The following is a 17,761-nucleotide window of genomic DNA, read 5'->3' as shown; positions in this document are numbered from 1 at the left end:
GTGTCCCGGGTGCTGCTGCTGCTGCTCCTGCAGCCGCCGCCCGCCAAGCTGCTCCCGGAGCACGCCCAGACTCTGGAGAAGTACTCCTGGGAGGCCTTTGACAGCCAGGGCCAGGAGAGCGGCGGCCAGCTCCCCGAAGACCTCTTCCTGCTGCTCCAGTCCCTGGTCATGGCCACCCACGAGAAGGACACGGAAGCCGTCAAGGCGTTGCAGGTGGAGATGTGGCCGCTGCTGAGCGCCGAGCAGAACCACCTGCTTCACCTCGTGCTGCAAGAAACCATCTCCCCCTCGGGACAGGGGGTCGGATGACTCGCGTTAGCCTGGTGACTTTGCTGCCAGACCTCAGGCACCCGCCTCTGCATTTGGAGGGAAATAAAAGATATTGATCACCGCCGTTCGACCTTTGTTAGCTTATTCCTCTTGCCACCATAGGAATTTAGTTGACTGAAAGTTATATTTCCATAATAGTGGGAGAAAAAAACAGTATGATGGGATCTGAGTAGAGCACCTGACTCGCTTCTCAAAAACTGCAACATAAAAATGAGACTCCTTTTAAAAAAAAAATCCTCACCGGAAGAGAGCCGCTGCTTTTGATTTTTAGGGAGCGAGAGAGTGGAAGGGAGGTGAGGGTGGGGGGGAGAAATAGACATGATGTGAGAGCTAGACATCAATTGGTTGCCTTGCGCATGCCCCCCAACAGGGGGTGGGGATCAAACCTGCAGCGTACCTGCCCTGGAGGGGAATCAAATCCCAATCCTTGTGTGTGTGTGTGTGTGTGTGTGCGTGCGCGCGGGCATGCGCGCGCAAGGCTTACGCTCTAACCACTGAGCACACAGGCCAGGGTAAAATGAGAATCCTTTTATCCCTTTTCTCTTCCACCCAAGTTGATCCGCCCCATGCACCCACGCTCTAGTCTTTGTTTCATTGTCAGGAATTTATTGTACACACTCTCAATACTTAAGCTATGTGGTTTTCTTATGGTGATTAATTTATTGGCATATTTCTCCCTTATCTGCCTCATACTTATTGGTGGGAATAAGTTGCTTGGTAAAATTGTTGCTATAGCCCTAAATCCATGATAAAGCCATTCCAATACCCCTCACTTGTGGTTTAGATTTAGTTTGCCTATAAAATGGGTGTAACTTATCTACCTGGCAGGAGGCAGAAAGCAGAAACAGGTAGTTCTTAGTTCCAAGATGTATTCATTCATTTGAAGTTGACAGTGTGTCTAGTCTAGTGTGTGGGCTATGCCAGACAGTGAATCTACAGACATCATTTGCCCTGTGGTCCTTACTCGGAGAGCTGCAATACAAACATATTCCGTGCAAGGTCATTTCAAGGGCAGACTGAAAGGGAGTGGGGCCCAACCTAAATGTGTCAGGTGTGCACTGAAATTCACATTTATGGTTCTATTCTGAGGTATCTGTACTACCCATGACCATTTTTATTGGTAGCGATCTTTCTGTAACTCAAATATATAAAATCAGCATGTTCTTTGGTGGTGTGTGATCATGTATATGCAAGCCAGTGTCATTCCTTAAAACCATCATGGCATGCTATTTATTTTAATTTTATTATTATTATTTTAATTTTTTATTGATTTCTGAGAGGAAGTGAGAGGGGGAGAGAGAGAAATAGAAACATCAATGATGAGAGGGAATCATTGATCGGCTGCCTCCTGCACGCCCCGTACTGGGGATCAAGTCCAAAACTCGGGCATGTGCCCTTGACTGGAATTGAACCTGGCACCCTTGGGTCTTCAGTCCGACGCTCTAGCCACTGAGCTAAACCAGCTAGGCACTAGCATGCCATTTTTAAAAACACTAAATTTCCAAGGCTTTTTGGTCTAAATGTTACATGCAAACCCACTTAGCTGTTTTTGTTTTAATGCAATTTATCATTATTTACAGTTTTGAGAGTGATAATAAGAACTTCAGAGTATATACTCTTTGGGTATACTCCAGAGGTCTCATCCTTTAGGCTGAAATTGTATACAGTACTAATCTTTGGGGGTGAGATTTAAGGACACAGTTTGGGGGTAGGTTTTTGTTTTGTATTTTTTGAGGGGATATGTGGATGGTTGTCTCTATGAATTAAGTGCCTCAAAATGGGTGGGAATTTTATTTATTTATTAAATTATTGGGGGCTTTTTTTTGTTGTTGTTAATCCTCACCCGAGAATATTTTTCCATTGATTTTTAGAGAGTGGAAGAGAGAGGGACAGAGAGAAGCATCGATGTGAGAGAAACACATTGATTGGTTGCCTTCTGCATGCGCCCTGACCAGGGCCCTGGGCTGGGGAGGAGCCTGCAACCAAGGTACGTGCCCTTGACCAGAATTGAACCCAGAACCCTTTGGTCTGCAGGCTGACACTCTATCCACTGAACCAAACTGGCTAGGGCTGGGTGGGAATTTTAAATTATATATATTTTTATTGATTTCAGAGAGGAAGGGAGAGGGAGAGAGAGAAACATCAATGATGAGAATCATTGAGCAGCTGCCTTCTGCACGCCCCCTACTGGGGATTGAGCCCAGAACCCGGGTATGTGCCTTGACCGCGAATTGAACCGTGACCTCCTGATTCATAGGTGGATACTCAACCACTGAGCCACACTGGCCAGGCAAAATGGGTGGGACTTTTCTGCTTCTATTTCAACAGTGTGGAAGCAATAGGCAAGGAGTGAACAGCATACACCTATTTGTGACAGATTGAGTCACCATTCCTGTGCTCTCATTGGCTGCCAGGAAAGGCCCTTTGGTACCCTAAAAGTCTAGTCCAATTTATTGTAAAAGTGGTAAGGGTGCATGCTGCTTTATGCTTTGCTTTTTGGGGTATACTCTTCTCACCCTGTTCTGCAGGCCTGGCCGGCTGTCTTACTGTCTTATGACAGGAATGCTTAGGAGTTCTGTAATGTGACTAATGGTAGTATTTGGATTTGGATTTAAGAAAAATCCTCCTTGCCGAAACTGGTTTGGTTCAGTGGATAGAGCGTCGGCCTGCTGACTGAAAGGTCCCGGGTTCGATTCCAGTCAAGGGCATGTACCTGGGTTGCGGGCACATCCCCAGTAGGAGATGTGCAGGAGGCAGCTGGTCGATGTTTCTCTCTCATCAATGTTTCTAACTCTCTATCTCTCTCCCTTCCTCTCTGTAAAAAATCAATAAAATATATTTGAAAAAACAAAAGAAGAAAAAAAAGAAAAATCCTCCTTGCCCTAACCGGTTTGGCACAGTGGATAGAGTGTCGGCCTGCGGACTGGAGGGTCCTGGGTTCGATTCCAGTCCAGGGCATGTACCTGGGTTGCGGGCACATCCCCAGTGGGGGGTGTGCAGGAGGCGGCTGATCGATGTTTCTCTCTCATCGATGTTTCTGGCTCTCTATCCCTCTCCCTTCCTCTCTGTAAAAATCAATAAAATATATTTTAAAAAAAGAAAAATCCTCCTTAGGCCTCTGATCTAAACTTCTTGCATTAAGAAGGTGGGTGTGGGGGTTACCAAAGAGGCAAATACTGGGTTTATAAATATAATTTAGGAAACACTAAAGGTTGTTTTCCATTCGCCATTGGCTCATTTATGTATGTCCCTCAGAAATTTCATAGTATAGATAGCTGGGCCCAAGTCAGATTTCAGTGATTTTGACAAAGTTCTCTTGCCACATAGCAACTCAATACCCAAATTCACACTGATTGCTAACATGATCGAAAAGAAATATTTTAAAGAGATGGTCAGTCTTTTTAACTTGAAAACCAGAGGGAAAGATTTGCATCATTGAAACATTCATTGACAATTCAAAATTAGCATTCAAAATATTATAAACCTGAAAATGGCAGCGAATCATTGATCTTTAAAGGGTTTGGGGGGTTCCCTTTCTCCCTTTTATGGAGGGCTTCTGTGATGAGAAATATTGATTATGAAAAATATTTTGGCCTGGTCTCAGTGGCTCAGTGGTTGAGCGTTGACCTATGAACCAGGAGGTCACGGTTTGATTCCCGGTCAGGGCACATGCCCGGGTTGTGGGCTCCATCCCCGATTGTGCAGGGGGCAGCCGATCAATGATTCTCCCTCATCATTGGTGTTTCTCTCTCTCTTTCCCTCTCCCTTCCTCTCTGAAACCAATAAAAATATATTTAAAATATTTTGTATGTGAATGGTACAAAGATATAAAACACTGGAGAACCACAGCACTGGAGGAAGATTACTAAGACTGAAATTTACTAAAATTTACTGAAATTTATAAATTAGACTGGTTAATGCCAACTGCCTAGGTGTCTGTACTGCCATTAGACTACACCCCAGTCTGCAAACCTTTCCTGTAAAGGACCAGCTTAAATATTTTAATTTTAATCTTTTCAGGCCACAAATGATTTCTGTAGTGTAGTTTTCTTTGTTTTTGCAACTTTAAATATGTAAAAACCATTCTTAACTCACAGCCCATACAAAATCAGGTTGTAGTCCAAATCCATGGGTTCTAGTTTGCTCATCCTTTTGCTAGAACCTAGAACATAGTACAGTTGACACTTGAACTGCACTGGTCCACTTATACTTGGATATTTTCAATGGACCCATGCAGTTCAAACCACATTGTTCAAGGGCCAACTGGTAATTTGGAATCCACCTAAGTGGACGGCTGTCCGAAATTATAAACAAAAAGGGTACACTGTTCACTGCTGGTGGGAGTTTGGAGTATGGAGTTTCCTCAAAAAATTAAAAATGGAACTGCCATTGGACCCAGTGATCCCACTTCTGGGAATGTATCCTAAACACCCCAAAACACCGATCAGAAAGAATATACGCACTCCTATGTTCACAGCAGCTGTATTTACAATAGCTAAGATCTGGAAACAGCCCAAGTGCCCATCAGTAGATGAATGGATAAGAAAGCAGTAGTACATTTACACAATGGAATACTATGCAGTAATAAAAAAGAAAGGGTCTCTTACCCTTTGAGACAGCATGGAGGGACCTGGAGAGTATCATGCTAAGCGAAATAAGCCAGTCAGAGAAAGACAAGTATCACATGATCTCACTCATACGTGGAATCTAATGAACAAAATTAATTGACCAAGAAAATAAGTCCTGAGGCATGGAACAGATTGACATATCTCAGAAGGGTGTGTGTGTGTGGGGGGGGGGAGGGTGAGAAAAGAAAAACCAAAGAACATATACTTATAAGTACAGCCCATGGGCACAGATAATAGTATGGTGAAGGCTGGGGCGGGGGAAAGGGGGGCATCTGTAATACTGTCAACAATAAAAATATATATTACAAAATTATAAGCAGATTTTCAACTGCCTGTACTGTAGGTGCCCAAACCCCTGAGCTGTTCAAGGATCAACTGTAGTTAATAACTTAAAGAAATGACCCTTATGAAAGTGGTTAATAACTATTTTATCGTTATCAATGAACAAGAAAGATAAAAAATGAATGAACTAGGCCTTCAACTGCAGATTCTAGGAAACAAAACGTAAAAGAAAGTGAAAGACAATTTTAAAAGTTTTGAGCAGAAATTAATGAATTACAAAACAACACTTTAAAATCTATGTTCCATTTTAAGACGCAGAGTTGATTCTTGGAATATCTGAAAGAACAAACACCTGCTAAGTCTGATAAAGAAGGGAAAAGAGAGCCCTAGCTCGTTTGGCTCAGTGGATAGAGCATCGGCCTGTGGACTGAAAGGTCCTGGGTTGGATTCTAGTCAAGGGCACATGCCTGGGGGTTGCGGGCTAAATCCCCAGTAGGGGGCCTGCATGAGGCAGCCAATCAATGATTCTCTCTCATCATTGATGTTTCTATCCCTTTCTCCCTCTCTCTGCCTCCCTGAAATTAATGAAAATATTTTTTTTTAAAAAGGGAAAAGAGATTGATGTGTGTGTGTGTGTGTGTGTGTGTGTGTGTGTGTGTGTGTGTGTAGATATACCAGTATGACATGGGAAGGGAGACAGGACTCTAATGTACACATTTACAGAAATTAATTACAGGTAACAAATGAGGTGCCAGTTGTCAAGTATCTACCACCTAATAAGGCACAAGTGGCTTTTCCATCTAACTTTCATCACACACATGATTACTACATTAATTAAACTATTTTAGAGCAATAGTTTAATGGAAAAAATGGGAGCTTTTCCACTTTATTTTCAAGTTTAGTATAACTCTCATGACAAAACCTGATAATAGAGCCCCTGAAAAAGGTAAACCAATTTTATTTATTAGTATAGATAGAAGAGATCTAAATAGGATGCTAGCAAAGTGAATCCAGATAAGTTTTTTTGTGTTTGTTATTCTCTTCCAAGGATATTTTCCACTGATTTTTATTTTATTTTTTAAAAAAATATTTTTATTGACTTCAGAGAGGAAGGCAGAGAGAGAGACAGAGAGAGAGAGAGAGAGAGAGAGAGAGAGAGAGAGAGAAACATCAACGATGAGAGAGAATCATTGATCTGCTGCCTCCCGCACCCCCCTCTGGGGATGGAGCCCACAACCCTCACATGTGCCTTTGACTGGAATCAAACCTGGGTTCGCAGGCTGACGCTCAGTCTGCAAGCGGACGCTCTATCCACTGAGCCAAACCAGTTAGGGTTTCCATTGATTTTTAGAGAGTGGAAGGGAAGGGGTTGGAGCCCAGGGAACAGAATCGAACCCAGGACCCTTCAGTCTGTGGGCCAATGCTCTACCCAATGAGCCAAACTGGCCAGGGCCCCAGATAAGTTTTAAATGATTAATACACTATGACCGAGGGCAGTTTTCCCAGGAATGTAGTCCAGTGCTGTGCTGGCGCTCACTAGTACTGGCTTGTGAGAGCCAATTGTGTTCATTGTGTTCATGGGTTCCAAGCTCTGCATTCAGTGACATTACACCAACAGCTTGGAACCTGGTGTAATGGGAGTATTTGCATCATAGAAATCAGCAAATGCTACAGACAAGGCCTTTCCCCCATCAAAACCTCCTGCATTTTGCTCCAGAGCCCGTTGTTAAACATTTGCTAGCACACCATTGAATGTAAATATATAATTTGACGATAGGAAAGAAGAAATGTGATCACAGCAAAAATGCTCGAAAAGCATTTGATGAAATTCTGCAGCCATTCCAAGTAAAGTAAAAATAGAAGGAAACTTTTAAACAGGACAAAAGGTATTTGTTTGAAGTTAACCATGAACATTATATAAAACAGTAAAATATGGGCTCCATCCCCATTAAAGTCAGGAATAAAATAGGCTTATTTGTTTTATATATCTACCTATCGATCTGTATATGTGACTGTGTGTCAGTGTGTATGCATATTAATATGTTAATCATAGGAACACTTACAGTGATTGCTATTTCCTATTTACCAGGTCCTATCAGCATGTCATCAGTGTAATGGACCAGTATGGTGTTTTGTGGGGGGTGACAAGATGTTTGGAGTCCCTTGGGTTTATATTATGACAAAAAAACAAGGAAGCTGGCATCACCCTGAGGCATGAACAGTAAAGTTAATACTCCTGTTCCTACTTCATAAATGCAAATATATTCTTTTTGCTTATCAGTGGGAATAACCAAAAGAGCATTTTCCACATCAGTAGTTCCATATCAGGTGCCTGCTTCTGTCTTCATTTATTCCAGAGGAGACACCACATCTGGAATTTACCATATTTTTGTCATCACCACCTGATTACATTTGTGATGATCTGTCATTTTCCCATGATTCATCTGGGTTTCGTAGGGGCCACAAGACTAGTTAGGAACGTAACATAATAGGTCACTTGCGAAGTGGTGGGGCCCCGGCTATAGTAACAGCAGTGTCCATGAAGCAGAAGAGGCGTGAGAGGCATTACAAAGAAAGAATTGGCTGGGTTTGTGCATCAATTCATTAGAGGGCATAAAAATGAGGGAAGAGTAGATGCTGCTGCTAAGGTTTTAAGCCTGTTTAAGGGTCTTGGGCCCCTAGAGAATTCATCATTTCCCACGTTTCATCCATCCCTTTGTGTGGAAGATGCAAATCTTCGCCTGCATTGGTGCTTTTGCCCCCTTTCATCTACTGCCTGCTGGACATTTAATTTGATCGTCCTACTGTCACGTCAAACTTAGATTATCCATAAGCAAACTCACCATCTTATCAGTCCACCCAGTCCTGAGTCACATGTTTCTGTCAACAGAGCATCTCTTAATTTCTATTATCTATGAGATCCTACCACATTTTTTTGTCCATCTATATCAGTGGTTCTCAACCTTCCTAATGCCGCGACCCTTTAATACAGTTCCTCATGTTGTGGTGACCCCCAATTTCATTGTTACAAATTGAACATAATTAAAGCATAGGGATTAATCACAAAAACATGTAATTATATATGTGTTTTCCGATGGTCTTAGGCGACCCCTGTGAAAGGGTCGTTTGACCCCCAAAGGGGTTGCGACCCACAGGTTGAGAACCGTTGATATATATATATGCCTAAGCGACCGTTAAGACCAGTCAACTGATCACTATGACGCACACTGACCACTTGGGGGCAGATGCTCAACAGAGGAGCTGCCCCCCTGGTGGTCAATGTGCTCTCACAGTGGGAGTGCCTCTCAGCGAGCTTACTGAGCAGTGGTAGCAGGTGCAGCAGGGCCGGATGAGCGGGAGCCACCAGGCGCCTGGCCTAGGCTCGGGGATCCTCCCCAGCCACCTGCCGCTTCGCACACTACTACATCCCTCGGCCAGGCCTGCAGGGATCAGTCCGAAACGGGCAGTCCGACATCCCTCGCAGAGTCCTGGATTGCAAGAGGGTGCAGGCCAAGCTGAGGGACCCCACCGGTGCACGAATCTGTGCACCAGGCCTCTAGTATATCCATAATCACTCCTACTACGCATACATGGAAAACTCTGGGAGTTAAGTCTGTAGATGCTAGGAGTATTTGTCCCATATCTGAAATCTGTCAAAAGCTCTTGAAAAGATTCATGCATTCTCTGGAAAGGATTAATTACATACCATTAAGGTCCCAGTGGAATTCCCTCGATAGCTCTGCCACTTCAGCCCATCGATACTATACATGATGATAAACTGAGAGATGTAGAGGCTGGAGAACTTGTGACGGGCACCCTGGGTCATGATGCTGTGAATAATCATTGGTGCCAACAGATCCACCTGCCAATTAAAACAACACTTTATTTTAAATGTATGGACCACCTTCTGAAATTAAGTATTGACTTAAGGAGACTCTACATTGACACAGATATGCCCAGTATTACCTTGGATGTGCAGGTGAAGCAGATACCCATGTTGAAATGTAGGTGTGTGTGAAGGCATGGGGTATATGATGGAATGAGTAGGAAAGGTGTTTTTTAAAAAAATATATATTTTTTATTTCAGAGAGGAAGGGAGAGGGAGAGAGAGAGAAACATCAATGATGAGAGAGAATCATTGATCGGCTGCCTCCTGCATGCTCAACACTGGGGATGGAGCCCGCAACCCCAGGCATATACCCTGACCGGAATCAAACCGTGACCTCCTTGTTCATAGGTCGATGCTCAACCACTGAGACAGGCCAGCTGGGCGAAAGGTGCTTATTGAGTTTCCAGCCTACTTCCTGTAAAACCAGAACGCTTTGAAAGAAAGCGTTTGCTCTACTCACATCCTTTGTGCTGTACACATGTACCCACATAACCTAGTGCTTTTCCCACACCTCAGCCTAGTCAAAGCCAATTTCCCCCTCTCTCTCCAGCCCAGCCCCCAGCCTAACATTTCTATCTGTGATAAACTGCTTCTCTTCCTTTAAGTGTTAGTTCAGAAACTATTTTTCTTGATTAGCCTTTCCTACTACCCCAGACAAATTTAGTGCTGCTGCTTCTATGCTTCCACTCCATTTTGTATAATAACTTCATTTTAACAAATTATTGCATCATGTTATAAAGGTTTCTTTGCTTATCTGCCTTCTTTGTTAGACTGAAATCCTTAAGGCAACGAACTATTTGAGTGGCCTAACCTTTCAGTGTCTCAGCTTCTTTATCTGTAAAGTGGAGATAATAATGGTGTTTATCTCAAAGGTTTACCAGAAGGATTAAAGAGTTGACACATGTGGCCAGCGTGTCTGAGTGGTTGAGCATCGACCTATAAATCAGGAGGTCACGATTTGATTCCCGGTCAGGGCACATGCCCAGGTTGGGTCTCGATCCCCAGTAGGGGGTGTGTAGGAGGCAGCCGATCAATGATTCTCTCATTATTGATGTTCCTCTCTCTCCATCTCTGAAATCAATAAAAAAATTTTTTTTAAAAAAGCTTAGTGATCAAGTCAGTAAATTCTGTGAAACTGGGAAGACTAGGAAATACTTTGGGATACAGAATCTTGGCAAGCTGGAACAATGGGTCAAGTCTAATAAGTGGAATCCTCAGGGTTCTTTGGCATGGGAAACCCTCTACTAGTCTCATCAGACTGTATCCAGTGAGGGAGATATAATTTCCCAAGTGGAAATAAGGGTGCTATTACAAAACAATAAATACATAGAACAGATGCAAAGCAGCCAAACAGATTAAAATGTCCACTACACAGATATATATATATATATATATATATATATATATATATATATATATATATAGTTGAATGAAAGTGATAACTACAGGAATACAAGGTGAGAACATGTGGTTTGGCAGCCTCACAAACAAACAAAAATACTTGGGGATTAGTGAACAGTCCTCTCAAATCGAGTCATAATTGGCAGCGCCTACAAAACAAATAAAAAAGATGAACTGATGTGGCATTAACAGATGTGCTCTTTGCGCCTGCTTGCTGGTAAGGCAGTTTATTTTTCCTGATTCCTATTCAGCATTTTTAACCTCAGGAAAAAGAGAAGAACAGATGCCATCTCACAAAGAAAAAAATACGTAGGGGAATGTCCTCAGCCAACGAAGAAGAGAAAGAAGAAAGCTGGTGCATTATGAGAAGTGGATGGAGCTGTGGGAAGCAGGTGGCAAAACGTGTACTGTAGTCCCTCTCCAGGGTGTGAGTACCAGAGGTGGGAGGCATGTGAGGTCGAGAGCAAAGCCGGAAGCAGAAACGTTTCCTCCCTTTTCCTGTTTGGGCTCTAGAAGGAACCTACCCTGGTGGTTAGGCAGAGAGGTTGAGTTGGCACTCCCAAGCTGCGCTCAGCTCTCATGTGGCATGGAGGGGACACAGAAGTTCCCGTATGTATGCCCTTGAAGGGGGTCACAGTCCTGATTGATCACATGTTGACATGACACTGTTTTTGTATATGTTGTACTAAATAAAATGGTATTAACATGAACTTCACATGTCTCTTTTATAAGTTACTAGGAAGTGTAAAATTACACATGTGGTTTGCACTTGTGGTTCACATTACATTTCTATGGGACAGTGCTGCTCTAGAGGAAATGGGGAAGTGAGAAAAGCTGAAAGACAGTCATTTAAAAAGAAACCGAGTTAACCGAAAGGCACTTTTTCAGCTCCTGGCTCCAAGTTAGTTTACAAGATTGGACCAACTTCAGTAGGTACTTCCTACCACCCAGTGGTATAGAATTTGTGAACAAGACGGATTCTGTTCTCTCAAATAAAGAAGCCAACTTTCCTTGGCTTGTGTGATGGGAGATTGAGCCATTTGTTTCTGTGTTAAAATAAAGAGATTGGAGGACCACAGGCCACCTCGGCAGTTGGAGGCATCTAATCATAGGATACACGATCTTGGGAGGTGGTGAGTTCAATGACGTGGAAAGTATTCAGATGTCCTAATCCCAGGAGAAAGATGAAGAACCATAAATAGAACACCTCAGCATGCTCAAGTCTATTCCCCAGTTCTCCCCTCATCTGTTACCTGGAGTTTGATGAGAATGTACAAAAGAGATGTGTGGTGCTGTGAGCTTGCAAGAGGAATATGTGATGCGTTTTCTAACCTTGATCCAGGAAAAGGGATCCTTGGTGCTCCAGGCATTGATTGATCCAGAATAATGAAGTCTGGCCAGATTTGGGGCCCACTGTCCTTTGCCCAAAAAAGGGGAGAGAGATTAGGTTCAGTTGGGTTGGTTCTAGGCACTTAGGAATAAAATTACTTTCTCTTTTTGGGAAAATATATCTTTAGTTGTTTCAGAGAGGAGGGGAGAAGGAGAGAGAGAGGCAGAAACTTCAATGATGAGAGAGAATCATTGATCGGCTGCCTCCTGCACGCCTTCCACTGGGGATGGAGCCCGGACATGTGCCCTGACCCTGGTTCATAGGTCAACACTCAACCACTGAGCCATGCCAGCCAGGCAAAATTACTCTCTTTTTTAAAAATATATATTTTATTGATTTTTACAGAGAGGAAGGGAGAGGGATAGAGAGTTAGAAACATTGATGAGAGAGAAACATCGACCAGCTGCCTCCTGCACACCCTCTACTGGGGATGTGGCCGCAACCAAGGTACATGCCCTTGACCAGAATCGAACCTGGGACCTTTCAGTCCGCAGGCCGACGCTCTATCCACTGAGCCAAACTGGTTAGGGCCAAAATTACTCTCTTGAGAAATGTCAAGCCTAGCTGTGAAGACGATAAAGGCACAAAGTAAGCAGTATCGATTACTAACTACCTACGTGTTTTGCTTGTCCTTTTTATTTTCTAAAATGTAATAATTTTGTTGACCTCTAATTATCTGACAATGGGATGTGTTACCAGCGCTATCAAATATTATTATTTCTTTATTACACAATGTATGTTCATTGTGGAAAAATTAGAAAATTAAAAGTAAAACATAAATAAATAGAAAAGTGAAATAAGCCAGTCAGAGAAAGACAAGTATCACATGATCTCACTTATATATGGAATCTAATGAACAAAATAAACTGATGAACAAAACAGGTCTAGAGACATGGAAGCATGCAACAGACTGAGGAATCCCAGGCGGGAGGGGGTGGGTGGGTGGTAAGAGATTAACCAAAGAACTTACAAGCATATATTCATAACCCATGGACACAGATATTAGTGTGGGGAAGGCCTGGGGTGGGGCGGAACCAGGTAGAGGGGGGCAATGGGGGACATCTGTAATACTCTCAATAATAAAGATAAATAGAATAAAAGTGCAGCTTCCTATTACAGTGAAGAAAATGGACTCAAGGGAATAATATCACAGGCAGGCACGACATTTAAGGAGGCAGTGGCATTACCCAGGTGAGAAGTGATGGTGGCCTGAATTAGGATGGTCACAGTGGGAAATGAAGAGAAAATACATTTGAGAGGCACCTATGGAGTAAAATTAACAGAAGATCGAGATGGATTGGTTATCTGAACCTATCCAACAAAACTAAAAAAGACAGCCCAGTGGGTGTGGCTCAGTGGTTGAGTGTCAACCTATGAACCAGGAGGTCATGGTTTGATTCCCAATTCTCGATTCCCGGTCAGAGCACATGCCAAGGTGGCGGGCTTGATCGTCAATAGAGGGCATGCAGGAGGCAGCTGATCAGTGAGTCTCTCTCATCATTGCTGTTTCTATCTCTCTCTCCATCTCCCTTCCTCTCTGAAATCAATAAGAATATATTTAAAGAGGAGTAAAAGCCCTGACCGGTTTGGCTCAGTGGATAGGGCGTCGGCCTGCAGACTGAAAGGTCCCAGGTTCGATTCCAGCCAGGGGCATGTACCTTGGTTGCGGGCACATCCCCAGTAGGAGGTGTGCAGGAGGCAGCTGATCGATGTTTCTCTCTCATCGATGTTTCTAACTCCCTATCCCTCTCCCTTCCTCTCTGTGAAAAATCAATAAAATATATTTTAAAAAAAAGAGGAGTAAAAAATATATACTCAGTCTGGTTCTTAGAGAGAAAATAATATTTACCATATTGTCCTGAGGCTGTAATCTGAAAATCTCTGATGCGCCCAGAAGCCATTCCCAGTGGAGCCTGACACTCTGAAATCAAATGAGGGAAACACAGTAGCTAGACGTGCAGAAAACTGAGCTTCACAAATTCAAGTTAACAAAAACGGGAGCATACCAACAAATGGTCCTATTTTGTTTACTATGTGTCAATAATTGTCTGAAACATTTTATTGTATAATCTCATTTCATTCACCCCAACAGGTAGGTGCTACAACTATTCACATTTTTTAGCTGAGGAAACTAGGGTCTATACATAAGTAGACCAGTGGCTTTCTTATTTAAGATTAAATATCAAGCTCTTCCAAGCAATATTTGTAGTTATCTTCAGTAATCAGACCAAAGTTAGGTCTCAAAATTTGCTCTTGGCGATCTTGGAGCTTCACAAAGTTGTGAAAATGAAGAGAGAGTTTTTTTAGCAGGGCATCAAAAGTAGGCTTACAGATGCTCATATGGAAAATAATACAATAATTAATAAATAGTAATAGGAAAATAAACTCTGTATTTCACATACTCACAACTTTAAAACCTACTTTTGCCCCACCCTGTATTTAGTGCTTCAAGTTCAAAGTGTTCAAAGCTTCAAGCATAACCACCCTCCTCTGAAGACTCATAATTTCTACCAGCAATATTCATTTCAGATTCCCTAATGACTGTGAGCTTGTATTTACTAATTGACAAAGGCAACCACTCTAGGAAGGAGAAAAGGTGTATAAATGTAGGCTGAGTAGGCAGCGTGCCTTTGCCCATATCGCTACTCACTCTTTTTTTTCCTTCAATAAAGAAATTTTTAATCCATTTGAATTCAGAATTTACAATTATAATAGGGTCTCCTGTGCAAAGGTGTAAAGGATATTTTCTTTTCTAGAATAACTTACTTCAGGTTAACAATAATTTGTGGATCAGAAAAAGATGGAAATTCCCTTTACCCACTCAAGACTAAATATAGAAGTGAATATGGCATTGATCTGGCTAATATACATTAAACATATGTACATCACACTACACATAATATTACCATTATTTATAATTTTAAAAATGCATATTCAGTTAGTCACTCTAAATACATACAGTTGTCTGTCGGTATCTGTAGGGGATTGGTTACAGGACCTCCTGCAGATACCAAAATTCACAGGCTTGCTACTCACGCTTGTTGTACACCAGGAAAAGAGTGCTCATCCCAGCTTGCAGGTGTTCGCCAATAAGGCATTCTATCCGCCAAATTCCAGCTTTGGATGGTAGCATTTCCACTGTCTCAAAAACCCCTTATAAAAAACAAAAGGAACAAAAACATTTTTTTTCACTAAAAAATGAGCATGAGATACATTGGCTTATGCAGAATATCAACAGAGATCTACCTAAGTCAATCCCACCACCGATGGATCCTGAAACCCAAAGTGCTTGCTATCGGACCCCTATTTGGGGGCACTGGAGATTGAGTCCTTTTTTTTAAAAAAACAACATTTATTTATGAGAGAGAGAGAGAGAGAGAGAGAGAGAACTTGTTGTTCCACTTATTTATGCATTCATTGGTTGATTCTTCTATGTGGCCTGACCAGGGATTGAACCCCAAAACCTTGGTGTAACGGGATGATGCTCTAACCAACTGAGCTAGTCGGCCAGGGCCTGGAGACTGAGTTCTGACAGCCTCCCACCCTGGGAAAGGGGAGGGAGGGCAACAGAATGCTTGGATGGTAGAGACGGGAGGAAGCTACTGCATAGGCCTGTACTCGGGGGTTTTCAGAGCCACAGGTGTGTTTGTCATTGACCAGATGCGGGCTCCCTGGGAGAGAAAAATCAGGGAGGTCCTCCCAGATGTAACCCACTGGAGCTGCCTTGAGGGCTAAAGTAATCCCATCAGCAGAGAGCTGGAAGTGCATGCTGAGGGCCTGAGGAATGAGTGAGCAATCAACCAGGTCAAGGGGATTTCATGAAAGAGGGTCCCCAGAAGAGCCCCCTGGAAGTCCCCAGCAAGAAGAGTCAGTTTTAAATATCTTCCAGGTAGCCCAGCTGGTGTGGTTCAGTGGTTGAGCGTCGACCTATGAAGCAGGAGGTCAGGGTTCGATTCCCAATCAGGACACGTGCCCGGGTTGTGGGCTCCATCCCCAGTGTGGGGCATGCAGGAGGCAGCTGATGGATGTTTCTCTCTCATCATTGATGTTCCTCTCTCTCTGGCAGTCAGATATCCTCAGTGCTGCTGTGGAGGCGGGAGAGGCTTCTGCACTCACTGACAGTGAGCCCGGCTTCTGGTTGAGTGGCACTCCCCTTGTGGGAGCGCACTGACCACTAGGGGGCAGCTTCTGCGTTGAACGTCTGCCCCATGGTGGTCAGTGCACATCATAGCACCAGTCTTTCTGCCATTTGATCGACTTGCATATTAGCCTTTTATTATAGGCAGTCCTCGGGTTACATCGGACTCGACGTATGTCGTTTCGTGGTTACGTCGCCATCTCCCATTTATTTATTTAAAAAAAAGTTCGTCATTTCGATGTATGTACATATGTTCTTTATGTTTTTTATTATTTATTTACCACAAGTAAAGGTCAGGAATTGTTATCTTTCTTTTAAATTTTTTTTACTGTTTCACTTCATTACTGCTGTGTATGTGCTCCATGTGAGTGACGTAGGTGCTTATGTAGGTGGGTTCTGACTTATGGCGAAAATCACGTTACGTCGAGCCATAGGAATGGATCTCTGAGGTAACTCAAGGACCTACTGTATAGGATGAGTGCCCAGGCCAGTGTGGCTCAGTGGATTGAGCGCAATCTCATGCACCAAGAGATCATTAGTTCGATTCCTGGTTAGGATATATGCCCACCCAGGTTGTGGGCTTGATCCCCAGTAGGGAGTGTGCAGGAAGCAGCTGATCAATGTTTATCAATCATTAATGTTTCTATATCTCCCCTCTCCCTTCCTCTCTCTCTCTCTAAAATAAAATAAAAAACTCAATTAAACATACATAAAAAAAGATAAGAGTGAAGCAGAAAAGTCACTGGTCCTATCAGAAGTTTTATGCAAAAATGGGGCAAGTTTATTCCTACTATTAAACCTGTTTTAAAGGGACAGTGGAGAACTAACATGAAGTTGTGCTTTGATCAACATTGTAACTAGTAGTTAACATATTGGTAACAGACATAAACAAGTCACTTCTTGGATAACTACTGGTGCCATGTGGGATTTGAGATGGAAAAAAATCCCTCTTTTCCTAGGACAGTGCTATGCCATTAACTATCCATTTATTCTATTCTATTTCCTTTATAGCACATTATCTGTATCTGAAATTATCATATTCACTTACGAACTTATTTATTATCTTTCTGTAGGGTAAAGTTACTTGAAAAAGTAAGTTATCCATGAACAGGAAGTTTGCCTGCTTTTTTCACTGATCATATCCCCAGTGCCTAGACCATTTCAAGTAAATCTATAATAATAAAAGCGTAAAATGCTAATTAGACCAGACAGCCAAACAACCTTCCGGACATCCTTCCAGATGACCTTCCAGATGAAGCTGGGGCTGTGAGGGCCGAGCCCCTTGTACAAATTTCGTGCACTGGGCCTCTAGTATACAATAAGTACAGAAGGTAGAAGAAAGAGAAACCAGCCCATACCTGGATAGAGGTTGTAGACTGCCATTTTGTACTCCTTTTTTTTCCTTACAGTGAAGACGTGTCCACTGAAATGAATAGAATGGATGTTTTCATTGCTGCCCATGCTGAGCAGATACCATCGGATCCTTTGATCCTGAGCCATTACTAAGCCAGGTAGAGTATCCATCACATAGCCATTGATCGCTGGAGAAGGAGAACAGAGAAGGCTGTTAAAATCTATTAAAGTTTCTTTTTTTTTTAAAAAAAGTATGTTTTATTGATTGCAGAGAGGAAGGGAGAGGGACAGAGAGAGATAGAAGCATCGATGATGAGAGGGAATCATTGATGGGGCTGCCTCCTGCACGC

The 17,761-nt window shown here is 42.8% G+C and overlaps 1 protein-coding gene across 1 annotated transcript in view; it reads right to left on the bottom strand.

Moving 5' to 3' along the window:
• F8 (coagulation factor VIII) overlaps positions 1 to 17,761 on the bottom strand; it is a 77,546-nt gene that overhangs the window by 15,542 nt on the left and 44,243 nt on the right. Inside the window, exons 18-22 of the mRNA XM_023759987.1 lie at positions 17,417 to 17,599; positions 14,957 to 15,073; positions 13,770 to 13,841; positions 11,863 to 11,948; positions 8,947 to 9,102 (exon numbers count right to left, since the gene is read on the bottom strand). Of these exons, the coding sequence (XP_023615755.1) occupies positions 8,947 to 9,102; positions 11,863 to 11,948; positions 13,770 to 13,841; positions 14,957 to 15,073; positions 17,417 to 17,599 (614 nt within the window). The remainder of the gene's footprint in view (positions 1 to 8,946; positions 9,103 to 11,862; positions 11,949 to 13,769; positions 13,842 to 14,956; positions 15,074 to 17,416; positions 17,600 to 17,761) is intronic.

This window comes from Myotis lucifugus, unplaced genomic scaffold, assembly GCF_000147115.1.
Source record: "Myotis lucifugus unplaced genomic scaffold, Myoluc2.0 scaffold_169, whole genome shotgun sequence".
NCBI lineage: Eukaryota > Metazoa > Chordata > Mammalia > Chiroptera > Vespertilionidae > Myotis > Myotis lucifugus.
The sequence above is the reverse complement of the archived record's forward strand: the minus strand, read 5'-3'. Positions and strand labels throughout refer to the sequence as shown.